We start from the raw sequence: 13,945 nt of genomic DNA, 5'->3' as shown, positions 1-13,945 counted from the left end.
TATATAAATAGCTGGTAATAATACAGGTTGAGTATCCCATATCCAAATATTCCGAAATACGGAATTTTTTGAGTGAGAGTGAGATAGTGAAACCTTTGGTTTCTGATGGCTCATTGTACACAAACTTTGTTTAATACACAAAGTTATTAAAAGTATTGTATTAAATAACCTCCAGGCTGTGTGTATAAGGTGTATATGAAACATAAATGAATTGTGTGAATGTACACACACTTTGTTTAATGCACAAAGTTATTAAAAATATTGGCTAAAATGACCTTCAGGCTGTGTGTATAAGGTGTATATGTAACATAAATGCATTCTGTGCTTAGACTTGGGTCCCATCACCATGATATCTCACTATGGTATGCAATTATTCCAACATACGGAAAAATCCGATATCCAAAATACCTCTGGTCCCAAGCATTTTGGATAAGGGATACTCAACCCGTATTACATTTGGACGTGGATCTGTTACTACTATGTAAGTGAGTACAAATTGCAGAAACCCGGCCGGCAGTGTAGTCCCAGTAGGCAACACACATCATTACTTTATTCCTACGTAAATCCTCTCTGCGACTGCCATTTCAAAACCATTGTGTTGTCATTTATGAAAACGAATTCCAAATGGAATAATGCAACATCGAGGAGCATCCCCCATCCATTTGTGGCTGCTTATAAATATTGCAATATTATTATCATTATTATAATGTAATAAACTATTTTTAACACTTTATCTTTCTTTCACAGTTTTCAAATCTGCACCAGTGAATATGGTGCATTATACCTTCTAACAATGTTTTGGTGTTGGGTCTTTTATTGACATGACTCTAAGGGCCAGATTCAGTTAACCATGAATTGAAATACACAAATTTTTATCGGGGGAAAACCCATGGCTGCAACTTTCTGCTCTTTGATTAGAAATCCACGTTAATGAGACTTCATATGGAGAAATTGTGACTTTTAATTCCGTAGGAAAAAATAGGAAAATAGTCCTTACTTTAATGTCACTGGCACAATTCCCGGGACTATTTCTAATTCAATTGCGCAAGCTAATCTGGTTTTATTGGCAAAAATATGCAGCACTTCACAGAACAGAACAGTCGGCTAATTGAATCTACCCCTAACTGGCAAATACAGGGTGTCCCAAAAACATGTATACACACTTTGATTTATTATAACTCACTCAGAGCAGGATGTATTATACGGAAAATGTGGTAAACTCCCGTATACCGCATTTTCCTAACGTACTAACCCCCGGCCGGCAGATCAGCGCCGCATCAGGGTTTGCTGGCGATAACTCATAGAAGCCCATGGGCTTCTCTCCGAACCCAGAATGCCTTGCCCGCCCCCGTCACCCTGTGCATGCGCAGACTGATTCTCGGGTTGCATCCCGAAAGTCAGGCAGCCGGTGGGGATTGCAGAGGACAGCTCTTATTGGAAGAGCCATCCTCCGCAATGCTATTCTCATATGTAAGTACAAACTCAAACTTTTTTTTTATATTGTTTTCGAACACTGGGGTAACCCAAAAAATTCTACACTAGTCTTCTTCGACTTAAATTATAAAATGTAAAAATATCTTAATACACGTTGTACTTATAATAAATCAAAGTATGTGTATATAGTTACATTACATGGTCTTAAATCTTGTTCTCTGATTGTCATTACCTAACAAAGAGAATCTTCAGCCCCAAATTTTCCCAGTCTATTTATGAATGGAATGTAAAAAGGTTATTTACCAAGCTATAAAGCCAGTTACTATTCATTTACTGGCACTCAGACTAGGGGTAGATTTATTAAAGCTTCTAAGGGATATATTTACGAAAGTGTGGGTTTTATAAGTGGAGATTTTTCCTGTAGCAACCAATCAGACTCTAGCTATCATCTTCTAGAAGGTGCTAGATAAATTATAAGTAGAGTCTGATTGGCTGCATTGGGCAACATTTCCACTTATGAAACCCGAACTTTAATAAATATATGCCTAAAAATTTTAAGTAGTGGTGTTGCCATAGCAACCAATCAGCTATCTAGAAATAATAGCTAGAATCTGGTTGCTACGGGCGACTCCACCACCTTTCATTTTTAGACGTTTAGTAAATCTACCCCCTGATCTTAAATTTCATTCGCTCTCATATTTAAGACTAATTCTGCGTTTTGTGCTTCTCGTTCCAGGTAACAAAAGAGGAATTTCTAAACTATTATTCTGGAGTCAGTGCTTCTATTGACAGCGATGTATATTTTGTGCTGATGATGAGAAATGCCTGGAAATTGTGACATACAGATTTTATTTTTGTAAGATGGTGTTTTATGAGTTTTGTCGGGTTGCATAAGACATTAGAGAAGAAGATCTGTGGAGTACAGAGGAGAAATCCTCCCACAATCCTGTACTTATGTTGTATGATGTTTTTTGCATATGGAATTCAGGGAATAAAGCTGCAAACAACTTTACAGGCCAGGTCTGGACACAGAGCTCCTTATAGCTGAAGAATTTTGGACCTGCTCTGTTTGACTTTATATGTGCCTTGTTGAAACTAAATCTGCTTTAATAATATTTTGCTTGATAGTAAAGAGTAATTATTCCATGTACATCCAAGTACTCATTTTTTAATTGGTGTTTGGAATACTTTACCCATAACTCCCAGCTGTCCCAATTTCAGCGGTGTCAGTGTCTTCCCGGGCAAAGCAGCAGGTGTTCCCATACGTACAGCATCTAAATAGTGCGGGGAAGTGAGCTTGGGGGCAACCCAGCTGGGCACACTGTCAAATTGATGAAAATGGGGGAAGTGCCATGAGGTCAAACCCCCTACTGTGATGTCACACCCTCTTTTGGGACGTGGGTGGGGCCCGTATTACAGTCATGATTTGTTCGGAGGTATGCTTTGCTACTAGTCTTTCTCGTCATTACGCACTTTTGCAGTGCTAGGTGTATTCACACGTATGTGTAACTTTATATTGTCCACAGTGGCATAAACACACCAACAGTGAACTGCGCCTATGCGAAAAATGCTCCGTTGCCACCCAATTCCACCTCTTCGGTCATAAGCATTGATGCAGTGGAATTATGTATATCTCCGCATTGCCCGTACTTGTGTGCAGACAGGTCCGAATCATGCACAATGCAAAAATACACAATACGCGCTCCACTAATAGCTTTCTGTTCAGCTCTGTATCAGGGCCGGTGTGTTGAAGTCATGGAAAAACCCATCAATTACATTCCATTAACACCAATGGAAATGGCTTAAAATGGGATCCTATAGCCCTAGGGCCAAGTGGTATTATTTATAGTGATCGGTCCGGATGCTCACCACTAGAAGGGAGTGCCTAGATAAAGAGGCCTCCATATTATTAGATCTGTGCTTCTTTTGATCAGCTACCATCCAATAACAGCCTCTCGCCAGACCAGATACAGATGTGTCCTCATACATCTAGCCTGAATAAGCCAAGCAGCACAAGATTCCTTGCCCGAGTGAGCCAGCAGTTCCTGTGCAGCTCCGCTGGTGTCTTAGTTGTGGCTAGGATGCACCTGGAGACTGTGCTGATTAATTTGTTTACGCAACGATTGTATATCTTTGTGCAGCTGAGTCTGTATATTGAGAACAATGGAACTTGGCATGGAAAAAAGCTGCAGCCGCTACATCGTAGCACTTCGTGTACAGGCTCAAACTCAGTCGCACACAGATATACAAGTGTCCCTTAGCAAAGGAATCAGCGCAGTCTCCTGGTGCGTCCTAGTCACGACAAAGATGCATTTTCAGCAAAAAAGAATCCTGACGCCAGCAGGCTGTCACGGGTCATGGCGCGCAGAAAGGGGTTCTTTGGTGCAACTAAAGCAATGATGAATGAAGACACATCCGTACATCTCTTTGGTGCTTTCTGGCCAATCACAAAATGGTACAATTTGGCCGGAGGCGACATTCTGTTTTGTTCAAAGAAGGCTTTTTAAAATACAGATTTGTTGGTTGTCTTAGCTGCCGTACAACTCTTAAGGCCCGTACACACTGGTCGATATATCGGCCGTTCTCTTAAACGGCCGATATATCGCGGGACCGTCGGCCGGTGTGTACGGCCGATACGTCTGTGAACTCCATCGTTCACAGACGTAACGCGTTGGCCGCGCAGCACAGCCGACAGCCAATATATCTACCGATATATTGGCACGTCGCTGTGTGTGTACACATGCTGCGGTGGCCGGCGGTGATTGACAGCTGAACTGGGCGGGCGTGTGTACACGCCCGCCCAGTTCATGACGTCAGTCCCCGACGGATCGAGCAGTGTGTATGCTAAACACACTGCTCGATCCGTCCATAGATATATCTGCAGATCAATTGATCTGCAGATATATCTATTAGTGTGTACCCCCCATTCTGTATTTTAGCTGTAAAATTGACCAACAACATTTTCTTTGACATTTAAACCATTCTCCAAACTCACATCTGTTCAAATAGAAAGGTCTCTGTGCAGGATTAACTGATGATTGTTGAACAAGCTATGGGTATGGAATCGCCACCGTGTTTACAACTGAGGAAGGGAACTATAGGGAGTGGACAACATTTTTTAATTAATTATTCAATTTTTTTAAGACTTTTTTTCTTTGTTCTTTTTTTCTTTCCTCTATTACGATTTACTGGTAATTTGATTGATGTGTGATGGTTGTTCTTTGTACATTTTATATTTATTTCAACTGATTTTTGTTTTTTTTGTGGTACACTTTGTCATACACTGTTCCGTTTCAGTAAAGGTGGCCAACTACCACTTTATACGCTGACTCCAGCAAAACAACGTCTTATTTTTATACATTATGTCCTCTCTCTCAGTCCATGTGCGTCCATTGAGGTTACAGTAATGCGTCAGTAAAAAATTTCTAGCTGTGATAAAATGTTTACAAAAATCAAGTGACAAATATTTGTAAGGGTTTGTGACCTCTTCCTGTTTCACACTGACGGCACTTGCCTGAGACTGAGTCTATCACAGAAAAAGAATATGTTATACACATTTTGTTTCATTTGTAAACACCACTAAACCTTAAAGATTTATAAACTTTCTATCAGCAGATGTTGGATGGAATGACATCATCACTCAATAACCTTACCTACTAAATATTAACTAAACTTAACTTATCTAGAAATAACGACACAGACCACTGAAATGCCATTAAAATCTATCAACCGTTATTTATTTATAATACTTAAACTTGGTATGGAGACAATAAGAAAGAACGGCCAGATCATCAGTGACATTACGTCTTATTGCCGCTACACTTGTCCACGACATGACTTTATCTCATAGGCTACGCCAATAAATGCTGAGGCTCCAACTCTCTCCCCAATACAACATAATATGGCCGGCCAGACAGCCAAGTCCAATGACCCCCGGTAAGGAAGGCCAGAGTATACAATGTATTGGGTAAAGAGCGCACCTTCAAACAGCAGCGCAATAGCCACTGTACTGCTGTTCTTTCCCGCCACACACCGGCCCGGCAGGAGACGGTACCGCCACCATACTCCAAAACCTACTCACTACCTGAAACTAAGCACTAAACCAACTCAAACCAAGGTATCAAGTACCCAAAAAATGCTTTCCAAAAACAAACACCCTCATCAGTCAAATGGACGCCATCAGGTCTAAATAAATGGGTGTCCCAAAAACGAATAAGTGAGTGGGAGACTACTGCACCACCAAGACCCCAAACTCTCCTGCCAAGTATTAATCTTGTGCCAGGACTTATCCAACACAACACCAGGCAGCGGGCTATGCCAAACCTGACGCGGGATAATAACAGACCAAACGATCCGATACCAAGGCCACCAAGTCACAACCTGCTCCAAATCACGCACCATCCGGTGACGTAGCTCAAGGGAGGGCAGAGAGCCTATGACGTTACCCCTTAAGTGAAGTACCAACACTCCCGGAGGGCCATGCGATTGAACGTACAAGGTCAGGGCAGGCAATAGCTCCTCCCATCTCATCCCCCTACGCCCAAACCATCTAACCCATTGTAAAACGAAAAGAAGCTGCGTCCCTGGACAGAGGCAACCTAGCCACCCAATAAACAAACGAGTGGCCCAAGATCCATACAGGGTGCATGTCGAGCGACACTCCTGAAAATAAACAAACACAATAGGTTAATAATGGAACTAAAGGCACCCACTAACCGAAAAGGTACGGGAAGGGCGGACCAGGGGAGGGAAGGGAAAATTACCTGTCCTGAAGTGAAAACCTGCCACGGAGAGCGCGAGCCAATAGCAGCCCCCGGGTTCTCATGAGAAAAGCAGAGTAAGATCCGACGGGACCCCCACCGTACTAACAGTGACTAGTGGCCAAAAAGGGCTACAGATCGAGTCCAGTCGAGGAAAAAATGAAAAGACAGGGAAACCAGACAGGGCCGAGGCCACCCTTGCAGACCACAACAGAAAATTCCATGCGGCCAAAGCACAGGCACCCCAACACCGACTTGTCGGCCCACCAAACCGTTGCCCCCGAGCAAACTGAAAATACAAACAAAATCAAAAGCAAGAAAAATATGAATTGACTAAAATTAGCAAAACCAGAAAGGCCGGCGTTAAACAGGACAAATATTATCTGACATAACGTTTATAGGCATTGGATTTCCAGCAACCAAGCGATTTAATCTCGGTTTTCTGAAAAACCCAATTACACGGCTGTTGTCGCAGCCCCAATACGAAGGGAATGCATGCCATACCTTGATGGTGACAAACCCAACTTAAGGAGGCACTTCCTAAATGCCCTCCAGAATTGGTAAACAGTCAATGGGGACCCATCGAGATGCATGAGCCACGCTCCACCACCATGAGGCCTGGAGGCATCATACGCATGGGCCAATGTAACTGGACATACGCTTGTGGTAGGCCAGGCAGGTAAGGCTACCCAACGCCCGCGCCCCAGTTGGTCCGTCTTAGACCGGCTCAGTTTGCATGTCCGCCAGCAGCACCTGGGACTTAAGCAAAGGTGAGACCACCGGCTCCATGAAAAGCCATCGTAAAGGTGAGCTGGAAAAGCAACACCTCATTTTGAGATGTGCAAACAGACGGTAATACGTCCATTAAAACTACCCAGCATCGTAACCAATATAGGCCGCTTGCGATCCCCAGACCACGGAGCAGCATGCGCCCAGCCCTGTAGGAAGCGTCTCACTAAAAAGCTTTTAGTGAAATCATGCCTACCATGCAAACGCAGAAAAAAGGAAATTCCTGCCAGCATCTGTCCGACAACAGCGCGTGACTTCTCAGCTACGTACAGACACCAGATAAAGTCCAACAGTAAACGAAAAGAAGGCATACCTTCTTTCTGCCTGCGCATAATAAATGCATCCCACCGATCAAACGCTGCCCGATATTTTTCCAGCGTGGCTGGAGCCACAGACTGGCTTGCCAAAGCAGTTATCCCTGCCATATAACTGGCCAACAATGAAGTGCAAACGCCACCTATGAGAGCCACTGCAGGAGCCAATGCGTGAAACCCATCCAACTGTCGCCTAGAAAGCGGGTCGGCAATGCCGTTATCTAACCCAGGGACGTGCCGCGCAACGAAGTGTACATTAAGATACAAGCAGGGCAAGACCAGGTGAGTCAGCAAGAGAAGAACTGGGAGCGAAGATGACCTCTGACCATTGATTGCCTGGACCACGCCCAGATTGCCACACCAGAAGACCACGTACTGGTCCCTGACCTGCTCACCCCACAGCTCTAAAGCCACAATAGTGGGAAAAAGTTCCAGCAACAGGAGGTTTTCGGGTCAAGCTCAACTGAAGCAAGGAATCTGGCCACAGGGCAGCAGACCAGGCAGCATCAAGCTACGCATTGTACCCTCATGAACCTGACGCATCCGAGAACAACTGGATACCCGGACTGTGGACCGGATCTGACAGCCAGATGGATACTCCATTGAAATCACGTAAAAAGGCATCCCAACCTCGCAGATCCCTGCAAATCTCAGATGACAACCTAGTGAAGTGATATGATCGACGCATGCTAGGCATCGCCCGCTCCAATTTGCGGCAAAAAATCCTGGCCATGGGAATTACCCTGCAAGCAAAATTGATAAGACCGAGAAGGTAACCTTGCTGCCTGCCAATGCCCTCTCAGTCCCTCACGCAGTTTGGCAACTGTTTCTAAGGGCAAACGGCAGCATGCCCCATCAGTATCTCTTTCTATGCTGAGATAGGAGAGGCAAGTACAGGGACCCTCAAAGAGAAATTCAACCGCGCACAACTGTCCGAATTGGAAGGGCCAACACACAGGAAATCATCCAGATAGTGGGCAACTCCAGTTTCTCCTGTCCCAGCGCAGACGCACAAATGGAGGAATGAACTAAAAGCTTTGAAAAAAGTGCAGAAAACCGAGCAGCCTAAAGCCCATGAAACTAAACGAATCCGGGTGCAATGGGAGACAGGTGCTGGATGAGTCTAAATTTACCGGGAGTTTTCTTAAGGACCACTCCAATGGGACATAATAATAAATTTAGCAAAGGAGGTGCAGCAAAGAGGCCAGCCATGTGGCCCAGTTGCACCTCCTTGGCGACTTTCTCTTTTAAGATGTGGCCGAGTACAAGTTCCTAGGGGCATATAAAAGGACCTCCGTCAAGAACTGGGCCTGAGAGCGAAGCTGGTACCAATTCAGCCATATGTGCATGGCATCAACCCGGACGGGGGAAGTCGGAGGTTTGGGGGCAGCCGGGCCGCCCAATGGAGCAGCAAGTAGTGCAATGCCACTAACCGCAGGTTTCCCACCAGCGAGAAGCCAAGCACCTCCATCCGGAGATGTAGGCCACTGCGCTGAGCGCCTAGCCCTACGCCTAGGAACACCCTGCAACAGGCAAGCAGCGACCAGCGGGTTCACGGCCCAATGGGGAGTTCCAAAATCAGGCCGTCCCGGTGGGACCACTGAACCCAGGGCACCTGCCGCAGGAGACTGGACAGAACACCTCCTGGCCTGGATCAACTAAACCCTGCCTAACGCCACGCTGAGACCGAGCCCGGGTGCCGTGTGACAAGGAGTGTGGACCTGGCACAGCAACCACCTGAGACCTGCGACCCTGCATGGACCCCACAAGAGTTCTATCAGTGGGGACAAATCGCCTAGAGGATGGCACAGCAGGAATGCCCTGGGACAATATTGCTGAACCCCTGGAGCGCACCACTGCTGAAACCCAGACCCGCACACCACGTGTAGCGGAGGGAGCTGATGCAGAGCAGAGGGAGCGCCAGGGACAGAAGACAGGGCCGTCTGCGGCATCCTGAGCACCTCGCGGGTCTCCCGGGGTCAGCTGCAGCGAAGCTACCTGGGGTAGCCCCCGTGACCGCACCCCCACCAGATAACCCCGCGGGGCTGCATTTAGGAGGAAAGGGCCGAAGCAGGGACTACCACGGGGTAGGACGATGGATGGCGGCGCCGAGCTGAAGGCTCCAGTGAGTCCACCGTCGCATCACCAAGGTTGCGCCTTGAAGGAGCCGCCTGTCTACGTGAGTGAACAGCCATTATATAACCAGCACAAACTATAAACTGTTTGAAAGAAATAAAGGAAAAGAATAGAGGGAAAGCAAGAAACACAATGAGAGAAAGGAGATGGATAGGTAGAAATATAGAAAATTAGATAAAAATTGGCCAAAAAATACCAAAAGTTACTCACAGCACCGTCCCATTGAGAAATCCAAAGAGAAAAAGGAATATGATACCCCTTTCTCACACAAAATGTCCGCTAGCTCCTCCCTAGCACTCCCACTATTCTAAGTGCTTCCTGCCCCCAAACCTATTAACTGTTTGATTACCTAACTAAATTGTGTGAGGATCATACAAGCCCACTACCTTGAAGTTTACGATCGCTTGCGCTTATTTAGCACTCGCACTTCATTTCATAATAAATTGCTTCACTTTTAAAAATATATGTAGTATTAAAGATACGTGATCTCATATTTGGTTTCTCCCTACGAACACTAGACTTACTATCAGTAAAGGTCATTTACTAACTGCAGAAAAAATGAACGCTCAAGTATGCTCAGAGGCATCAATGGAGGACCAAAAGTGCCCCTCTCTGGGTGCTCCTGGGAGAGGGAGGTCCAGGGGAGCAGGGTGGGCACAAATTGTATAATTACGCAACTGGATGTGTGCATAGGTGGCCAAACTGTGTAAGTCTTGGCCGCTAGATTAAACAGGCTGAGTGATCGAATTGCTTCAGGCATAAACCGCTACTGTAGTCAGAAGACTATTATGGTCATCTTTGGTCATGCTGATGATTCAGTAGGCTTCAGGTTGATTCTGGCAAGTAGCACAGAGCGTGGAGAAGGTCTGGAAGTCATCTTATACAGACTTACAGGCCTTGGGCAGAGTTGAGCATACACCTGTATCTTGCATATTATGCGCATGCTTAAAAATGGGGACAAGTGTGGGTGTACGGCAGGCATTCCCAACCACGGTCCTCAAGGCACACTAACAGTGCAGGTTTTAGTGATATCCAGGCTTCAGGACAGGTGACTTAATTAGTTGCTCAGTTATTTTGATTTAACCATCGGTGCTGCAGCCTGGATATCACTAAAACCTGCACTGTTGGTGTGCCTTGAGGACCGTGGTTGGGAATGCCTAGTGTACGCATTTCGATCCCATCCACACTTTCAACCAAAGAGGCAGAATATGGTGTCACAGGTTAGGTGCAAGTCTACACTGATGATGATCACTGATGACAAACCATGCTCACACGTAGGGGCGAATGTGATGCAATGTATGTCTGATTTACATCCAACCCTCTGTGTCAGGTACTTTAGTGTTCAATTCATCGACTGGTGTCCAGCAAGAGGGATTCCAAACAGAAAAGACAAAGCAGCAGATACATGCATAAGGGGACACATGTGGTGGAGTAGTGCATGGAGACAGATGCAAACACAAAACAGATACAAGAATATAGGGGGGTAAGTCAGAGTTGATCGCAGCAGCAATTTGTTAGCTAATGGGCAAAACCATGGGGTCATTCCGAGTTGATCGCTCGCTAGCATCTTTTTGCTGTGCTGCGATCAGATAGTCGCCGCCTATGGGGGAGTGTATTTTAGCTTTGCAAGTGTGCGAACGCTTTTGCAGCCGATGGCACAAAAAAGTTTTTTGTAGTTTCTGAGTAGCTCTGGACTTACTCAGCCGCTGCGATCACTTCAGTCTTTTTGGTCCCGGAATTGACATCAGACATCCGCCCTGCAAATGCCTGGACACGCCTGCATTTTTACAAACACTCCCAGAAAACGGTCAGTTGATACAAACGCCCTCTTTCTGTCAATCACCTTGCGATCGGCTGTGCGAATGGATTCTTTGTTAAATCCATTGCCCAGCACTGATCCTCTTTGTACCCGTACGACGCGCCTGCGCATTGCGGTGCATACGCATGTCCAGTTTTGCCGAGATTTAACCTGATTGCAGCGCTGCAAAAAGTTGCTGGCGAGCGATCAAATCGGAATGACCCCCCATGTACACTGCAGGGGGGGCAGATATAACATGTGCAGAGAGAGTTAGATTTGGGTGGGTTATTTTGTTTCTGTGCAAGGTAAGTACTGGCTGCTTTATTTTTACACTGCAATTTAGATTTCAGATTAAACACACCCCACCCAAATCTAACTCTCTCTGCACATGATACATCTGCAGTGCACATGGTTTTGCCCAACTGCTAAAAAATTTCCTGCTGCGATCAACTCTGAACTACCCCCATGGTGTTTGAGCTTGAGCATGTAATTCTTATTATGGCCCTCATTCCGAGTTGATCGCTCGCTAGCTACTTTTAGCAGCCGTGCAAACGCATAGTCTCCGCCCACGGGGGAGTGTATTTTCGCTTTGCAAGTGTGCGATCGTATGTGCAGCCGAGCAGAACGAAAAAGTTTTTTGCAGTTTCTGAGTAGGTCTGAACTTACTCAGCCCTTGCGATGACTTCAGTCTGTCCGGTCCCGGAATTTACATCAGACACCCGCCCTGCAAACACCTGAACACGCCTGCGTTTTCCCTACCACTCCCATAAAACGGTCAGTTGACACCCATATACGCCCTCTTCCTGTTAATCTCATTGCGATTGGTTGTGCAAATGGATTAGTCGCTGGAAGCATTGCACAGCAACGATGCTGTTTGTACCCGTACGACATGCATGCGCATTGCGGTGCATATATATGCGCAATAGTAACCTGATCGCTGCGCTGCAAAAATCTACAGCGTGCGATCGACTCGGAATGACCCCCATGGTTTTGCCCAACTGCTATCAAATTTGCTGCTGCAATCAACTCTGAATTACCCCCATAGTGTTTGAGCTTGAGCATGTAATTCTGATTATATGTGAAAAATGAGTAACATGCATATACAATATGCCTTTTAATGTTCCTTATTTCAATAATATATATTGAAAATAAATTCAGAGAAAACCCTATTGTTAATTCATTTGGGGTGTAGCAGAGGTTATTTTAATCGCTACATTTTCTATATCTTTTCACATATCTTTTGATTTTCTTTTAATAAATATTTTGCTTTAAATTGAATTCAAATGATGTCAGTAAATAAGATACAATATACTATAATATATATATATATTTTGTAATATTATTTAATAAAATGTAATTGAATTTCCCCATTGCCTATGTACAGTACACTTTTCTTCTGTAATAAAATAAAATAAAGCCTTAAGGGCTGATCCTGATTAAGGGAGCAAAGCAGATAAGGCAAGTAACAACCTAGGTTGCAATACATTTTTTACAGTATGTTTGCATGCAGGGTAAATACTATCTGCTTTTGCATGAAGCCCACAAATTCCTGGGAAATAGTAGCTTTGATCAGGGCTGGACAGCCCATCTGGCAACACAGAGAGACGGGCTGGCTAAGCAACGTAGCCTTCAAGCGCTCTGCTGCCCAGAATTTAGAAATACGGGGGCTGTGACCGTGACCTCTTTTTGGTCACATAAATGCCATGGCTGTAGTACAACCCCAGTCTGTCCATGACTTTGGTCTTATAATGAAGACCAGCTCTAGTGCATGGGCGGGTCATTTTTTATGAGAATATTTCCCAATTCAGAGATTCATGGAAGAAATATGAAAATATTTTTTTTTTTAATGATGTGGTGAACAATGGCTTGGGCTGTAGTTTATTGAATGAAGGTTTATTTAAAAAAATGTGTACTGTATGTTTCTATTTATGTTACACTACTTCTGCTATAATGGGTTAACAGTCATGGCAAACTACAAGGAGCCAGGAACAGCCCCGAAGCACAGGGTGGTAGCCTCAGGGCAGGGGTGTGGGCACCGTGTTCCATCTGTTCCATGCATAGTGGCTTCATCCCTGTGCTGAGCACACTGGGGCTAGTTTTACTTCTATCAGACAGACCCCAAGCTATGCAATTGCTGTTGTAGTGGAAATCTGCCTGGACCGTCCAGTGCTGGGACTGGTTGGAGGACGGTGCTGTCACATTGCGTTATATAATAAATTCTCTCCGCAGTAGGAAACAATACCAATTGGTACCAGGCCAACCTGACTTATACTCTCTATTGTGACTGGCATGTAGAGCGTCAGCCAGACGAGAGTGCTGTAACCAACATTCTTGCTCCCACTTCCCAAAGCTGTTTGACAGCTGCAACGCCTTCTTGACATCTCTAGATCCTCTCCCTCGATTTAGTCCTGACCAAAAAGCTGCCATCACTCTCTGTAACAACACACTCTCTAATACTCTTAATGCTGCTGCCATCTATGCTTAATTGTACTCATGGATCTGTTACCATGTTTATAGCATTCATGTAACTTTGTGTTAGATTTACTAACACTTCTAAAAAGGAAAAGTGGATCAGGTTCTAGCTATTGTTTTCTAAAATGTGCTTGATAAATGATAGAATGTCATTGGTTGCTATTTCCTGTATAGGAATAGATTAACGAAAACTTCTAAGTGTATTGCATTCAGGTATATCAGTCAGATTATCCTTCACTACA

The 13,945-nt window shown here is 44.9% G+C and overlaps 1 protein-coding gene across 2 annotated transcripts in view; it reads left to right on the top strand.

The window, feature by feature from the left end:
• The window catches only part of CAPSL (calcyphosine like), a 112,488-nt gene extending 109,904 nt beyond the window's left edge, over window positions 1–2,584 (top strand). Inside the window, exon 5 of one of the 2 annotated variants that reach the window (XM_063960859.1) lies at window positions 2,171–2,584. In XM_063960859.1, the coding sequence (XP_063816929.1) occupies window positions 2,171–2,272 (102 nt within the window). In that variant the 3' untranslated portion in view covers window positions 2,273–2,584. The remainder of the gene's footprint in view (window positions 1–2,170) is intronic. The other variant, XM_063960842.1, reaches the window with a different exon arrangement.
• The last annotated feature ends 11,361 nt before the right edge of the window (window positions 2,585–13,945 follow it).

This window comes from Pseudophryne corroboree, chromosome 1 (assembly GCF_028390025.1).
Source record: "Pseudophryne corroboree isolate aPseCor3 chromosome 1, aPseCor3.hap2, whole genome shotgun sequence".
In the NCBI taxonomy this organism is placed as follows: Eukaryota; Metazoa; Chordata; class Amphibia; order Anura; family Myobatrachidae; genus Pseudophryne; species Pseudophryne corroboree.
This window is presented reverse-complemented; position numbering and strand designations above follow the sequence as displayed.